This window comes from Trichechus manatus, unplaced genomic scaffold (assembly GCF_000243295.1).
Source record: "Trichechus manatus latirostris isolate Lorelei unplaced genomic scaffold, TriManLat1.0 scaffold00208, whole genome shotgun sequence".
NCBI classification, from domain to species: Eukaryota; Metazoa; Chordata; class Mammalia; order Sirenia; family Trichechidae; genus Trichechus; species Trichechus manatus.
This window is the reverse complement of record NW_004444144.1, coordinates 649751-655818: the sequence shown is the minus strand read 5'-3', so window position 1 is coordinate 655818 and position 6068 is coordinate 649751. Positions and strand designations below refer to the sequence as shown.

Genomic DNA, 6068 nt, shown 5'->3' with positions numbered 1-6068 from the left:
CATGCATCCAGGACAACCAGTTCAAAGCAGTTGAGGCAGTCAGCGTGAAAGGGTCCTAAGCCCACAGCTAGCTTCTCTGGGCACTACTTGTAATGGGAGGGAATGGTAGTTAGCTGCAAAGACACATACACATGTACCAGGACATAATACACAATACAACCATCCAGCTAACGGGACAAGGGGCACAATCCCCAAGCACGCTTTTTGGATGAAAAGATGACAAAACACAGAAGCATGGCTCACTCGCCATGTCTGTGGATGCTAGGGGAGCAGTGGCCTCAGAGCAGAAGCCCCTTCCACTGAGCTTCAGGTGCCAAACTCCTGGTTATAGCACAGCCTCTCTTTCCAAGGCCAACAATGGGCAAAAGCAAACACTTTGACAGTTCATTGCACATGACAACCTACAATAAGACCAAGTGTTAAAGCAGAAATTTATTAAAATCCATTTATATAGCGTTTACAGAAAAAAAAAAAAGAAAAAGTAGAGTCCTCAACATTCAGGCAATCAACTCTATTCTCAGAAGTACTTTGTGAGAAGACAGAATTCTTTGTCCTCCTCCCAATAAGATACTTCCATTTATACCCCTGAAAATGCTGCATTTAATTACACCACCTCTCTTAAGAAACAACCTCTTTGATATCTAACACAGCCCCTAAGACCTCTGCAGAGAATGAAGAGATACAGGCAGTCCCCAGGTTACGAACGAGATCTGTTCCTGTCTTTAGGTTGAATTTGTAGGTAAGGTGGAATAGGTACATACAGTTCTTATTTAGTAGTTAGTCAAATGTTTGTCTTAGTATACAGTATATATTTTACCTTTCTATGCGTATAAGACACTTAAGAAATACTTCATGAATGTCACAAAGTAGTGCACGCACTCATGATTACAGACCATTGTATTTAACTCAGATTTTTAATACAATAGGCTTTATGGCAGTCGGTTCTTAAGTATGAGTTGTCCATAAGTTGGACATTCTTAACCGGGGGACTCACTGTATTAGCAGAGAACCTTCTCTAAAATGCAATGCCTCATGACGGAGGTGTAGTGCAAGAGATACATAACACGGCAGCTGCTTCGGAGGAGTGTGCGTGCACCCAGCAGGAGAGCCACGACAAGAGCCCAAGTGCACAGCCGGGCGCCCCTAGCTGCGGAGTGTGGCCAGCCGGGACTGCATGGCCTCCAGGGCCTCTTCCTCCTCCTCATCTTCTGAAGCAGCCATTGCTCCTAGAGGCTCAGGCTCCGGAAGGGCATCGGTCACTTTACTGGGTGCTTTGCCCAAGGCCCCTGAAGAGAAATAGCAAACAGATTAATAAAACACTGGCTTTAAGGAAGTGGTCCCTCATCTTCCCTGCCTTTCACAATGGGACCAATCTGACAAGAAATATAAAAGGGGCTGTTTTGGTGGAGTTTTGCTCACTCTGACAAATGTGCAAATATCAGCTTGCAATGACTAATTGTAAGGATTCTGATTTTAAGAATCTTGGTTTTGAAACTCCAGATCTAAATTCTTAAACACTACTAAAACCTTCAAGAGTTCAAGATTCTTGAAGATGGTAAATCTTCTGAGTAAAACTAAATGCTTCTAGATCTTCACAATTTTTTCCTGAAGTAACTACCATATTTTTATGCAAAAAATGCACACCTCCTGCATCTGAGTTAAGTTCTGGCACATCCGAGGTTATCTCACTAGCATAAATCCTGGAGGTGGAGCTGCCCAGTCAGGGCTTCTGATGGGCGCTGCCAAACTGCTTTCAAGAAACGAACCAATTTAAACTCCCAACAACAGTGCATGAGCTTAAATATCTCCCCTTAAAAACTCTACAAACTTAAAAAATTCTTTGTTTTTTTCAAAAGATGGTTATAGATATTATGCTTATTTCTCAAGAAATCACTTGTATAATCAAAAGTGAAACATGGCTGACTAAGGAGCTGTGGCCTGCAGAAAAGCTGCGAGGTGACCAGTGAATGCAGGAGGAATGGCCGTGAACGGAGGGCAGGGGGGAGCCTCATACCTGCTGTAATTTCAAACAGAATCTTGTCAATTTCCATTTCTGCCTCTTCTTCCATTTCTTCCTGATCGTCCATGCTTTCAAAAGTGTCCTCTAACATCTCTTCTATGATCCCAGCCTAAACACAGAATAAACACTGTTACTCCCCCCACTTGTTAAATCTCCACCCAGCAGACACCTCTAAGGGGCCAGCACTGACCAAGCTCTAGTCTCTCACTCCACATTCAGTCCATCCTTTTTAGGGATGACATGCAAGGCAGCTGGGCCAAAGGAACCGCTGGAGGCTGTCCACTCTGCACATAGGCAAAAGGCCCAAAGGGAAGCGGCTCTCTGAGTTTCGCACCCAGGCTGGAAGGGCCACTACTGGCTAACAGCAGAGCTTCCCGACGTAACCCAGCCTATAATGGCGGGCAGCACTTGGGGAACTTGCTGACGAATGAGCATATGCCCTGAGCTGTCTTGGGAAGCAACTGCCCTAACACGGACAATATAATCTGTGAACACAGGAGTTGAAACATGGTATGAAAGTGGGCTGCAGCCATACTAGACACTGTGATAACAAATGCCATGGGCTCAGCAGGGCCCCATGGAATTCCAAGACAGGCCTGCAGAGGACTCCAGTATGTGCAGGTTACAACTGCTGGCGGCCACCAGGACTGGCATCAGGCACTGGGCCTGAGGAAGGCCAGAAGCAAGGCTCTCATCCCAGAACCATCTGATCAACCTGCTGCTCTGTGAGGTGGTTTCTCAGGTACCTTGATGTGGGGAAAGGAATGCTTAGGGTCAATCCAGTGGGTCTGGCAAGTACCAATCAATTCACCAAAGCTTGATTATCCACTCCTGGGGGAGCTAGTAAGACAGTGTTTCTGAACCCACCAAGGTGACGGTCACTCTACAGGAAGCCCTGTGCCTGCTGGCCTGCAGTCGCCAGCCAGCCAGATCTCAAGGCAGCATGGCACCACTGAGCGCACGGAAGAACTGCTCTTCAGCACAGGAAAAGACAACCAGGCCCTGTGGTCTTCCCTGCTGGGGTGTCCTTAGCTCCCAGACAAGGCCCTACTGATTTTTGTTTGGTTCTTTCTGAAGTAAAGGAGCTGAACTGCACCCTCCAATGTCAAAAGGAGGGCTGAGGGAAAGCATGCGTGCAGGCCTCTGAGAGGTTGCCAGGAGAGGAAAATCCTGATTGCTTAGCAACCAACAAGAAATGAAGCCTTTGCTTTGTACCTAGAAGAACTGGTGAGTCAGGAGCAGAAGGTGATGTGTGGCAGCTCCTGCCCTTGCCCCCTGCACCGGGTAAGGGTACAGCTCTTATTGCCCATGCAGATAAATTCCATATAGAGCAACCTGTCTATCCTGCCTGCCTTTCTTCTCCCAGACCACTGAAGTGATTCTTAATGACATGCATCCAGCTAGTACTATATTCTGCCTATCTCAGAACACTTTCCTCCCAACCCTGAACACGAACAAACAACAAATTCACATGCCAGGGCATCCAGGTGGAGCCCTCAGGTCTGGATGAATGGAAGACATCTCAGTGCTGGGGGCTACTGTAAGAGAGGTTCAATAAATACTTGCTAATTAGTTGACAGGGGTCTACTTAGGCCTCCACATCCTGGAGGAAGCTGTTGTCATTCATTTGTTCATTCATTCAATCAGCACTCATTCATCAAACACCTCCTCTGTGCCAGCAATGGGGATAAACGAGATGACTAAGATCATGTCCCTGTCCTCGAGGAGCTGGGCCCTCACGAGGGGCTTCAATACGTACCCTGGCATGCATCATAAAATGCATTTGATAAATATTTATTTACCATATGCAAGCCTTCTTCTAAATCTATATTACTTTCAGTATTCAAAAAAAACATTGTGGAAAAAAACCCCAGATTTTAAAACGAGGCTTCCCCTCAGATCCTGGTAGTTACATGAGTTAGAATAAGCAGGCCTGAAGTCACTCCTTACCCAGCTCTAGAGGACAGTCAATCACCAGCTTGGGGAACGAGAAATCAACACATCACTTTTAAGGGACACACCCCTCTGACCTGGGTCCCTCCTTAATGCCACCACCCAAGGATTTCTCATCCAAAGACCTGGGCCCTGGGCTTTTTTTATGATGATTTTCTTTTCCATCCACTTCTCCAGCTCCTCTCCCCCACGAACTATAGCCCCATATATAATTCAAGTTCATAAATGGAATTCCCTAGGAGGAAAGGAGGCAATTTCTGTGCACAAACTATATATGAAAATTTGAAGTGTACAATCCTGGTTCTCGGGCCACAGGCTTGAAGCACGAAAGAGCACCTTTATGAGGCATTTCTTCTGTGGCAGCACAGACAACAAGGTCAGACATCTCTGCTCAAGCCCAGACCTGTCCCTTACTACCTATGCAACCTTAGTCAAGTTACCTATCAGCTCTAAGACCTAGTTTCCTCCTATGTAAAATGGGGTAAGAGGATCTACCCCCCAGGGCTGCTGGGAGGACTCCACAGGACACTGTGTGTGATGCACTGTTAGCCACTGGGGGGCAGGAGCTCAGCAACAATGTCCTCCTTAGCCCTCTCCCTGTCCAAGGGCCACCAGTGCACGCCCTGATCCTAGAGAGGGAGGTATTGGTGTATTTTCTATTTTGTTCCTAGTCTCCCCTTTTTTAGACTAGAAGAGGGGTCAGCCTGGGTCCAATCCAGTCTGATGCCTGTTTTTTTAAATAAAGTTTTATTGGAACACAGCCACGTTCGTTTGTCTATGTATTCTCTACGGCTGCTTTCAAGCTACAAAGTAGTTACAACAGAGATGTATGGCCTACAGAACATAAAATATATTTATTATTGAGCCCTTTACAGAAGTTTGCCAATCCTGGGTTTAGAACAACTTGTCTTGCAGCTTTACTACAACCCCCCGCCCCGCACCCCGCCCAGGAGCAGCCAGAGGAACCAGGGTTCATTCCATCTCCTTGCTCAGGTTGGAGTCGGCAAACTCTACCTCTCTGAACCCCAGAAGGCTGCTCCCTGGATCCCTCCCCTCCCCTAAAGCTGTGGGTATACTTTTCTTGCTTCTTCTAAGGAGCACTCCTCTGGCAATCCGACCTGGCCTCTGCTGTGCTCAGCTGAGATGGTTTCAACTAGCATTCACAGCTGCTTCTCTGTCCTCAGAATAATTTCTAGCAGCAGTGGTCTGTCCACTCCCACCCACCCTCGTCCCTAACCCCCAGCCATGTGTTGAGAGTGACTGTGGTTTGGAAGGGGAAGCAGGGCTGGCACCAGGTCACCTTCATCATCTCTTTGGACAGCTCCCGCATGGTGGCCTGGATTTCTGGGATCTTCACGAGACTCTGCATGGCTCTCATCACTTCTGTGCTCTTCTGCAGGGAGCCAGCCACTCGCAGAACAGCTGAAAGGGAAGAGGCGGAATCAAGATTGGACAACAGAATGAGACGCAGGATGGAATGAAGAGGCAGACAGTCAAATGAGGACCCATTTCAATAAAAGGGAGAGAAGCAAGGACTCCTAAAGTTATTTATGTACCTTTAGAACATATTACTCTGCTGGCTGACCAGGAGACTGACTTTTCTAAACCATGTACTACCTTTACTAGTGGTGTGAATTCTCTGAGCACACATGCCAACTGGCTGAGCTGGGGAATGGCCTGAAGGCCTGTGGTTGACTTTCAGGGAAAAATGCCAGCTTCCAACGACTGTGCCACCAGGACAAGTCACAAAGGAGAGTGATCGCTCAAGACCTTATCAGGACCACATGGGAAAACAGAAGGCTTTAGGCTACCCAAGTCATGTTCCCCATATGCCAACCTATGGATAGTGGCTATTCCGTGGTCCTCAGCAAAATGAGAGAAACCAGCCTGTGGATAGCGGCTGATCCATGGTCCTCAGCAAAATGAGAGAAATCTATGGAGAGTAGCTGTTCTATGGTCCTCAGCAAAATGAGAGAAATCTATGGAGAGTGGCTGTTCTGTGGTCCTCAGCAAAATGAGAGAAACCAGCCTGTGGATAGTGGCTGATCCATGGTCCTCAGCAAAATGAGAGAAACCAGCCTGTGGATAGCGGCTG

General features: G+C 47.2%; 1 protein-coding gene across 1 annotated transcript in view; it reads right to left on the bottom strand.

Annotated features, from left to right (window-relative positions):
• Positions 1-57: 57 nt before the first annotated feature.
• CHMP3 (charged multivesicular body protein 3) overlaps positions 58-6068 on the bottom strand; it is a 66682-nt gene continuing 60671 nt past the window's right edge. The window contains exons 4-6 of the mRNA XM_004388230.2: positions 5274-5395; positions 2015-2129; positions 58-1286 (exon numbers count right to left, since the gene is read on the bottom strand). Of these exons, the coding sequence (XP_004388287.1) occupies positions 1144-1286; positions 2015-2129; positions 5274-5395 (380 nt within the window). The 3' untranslated portion in view covers positions 58-1143. The remainder of the gene's footprint in view (positions 1287-2014; positions 2130-5273; positions 5396-6068) is intronic.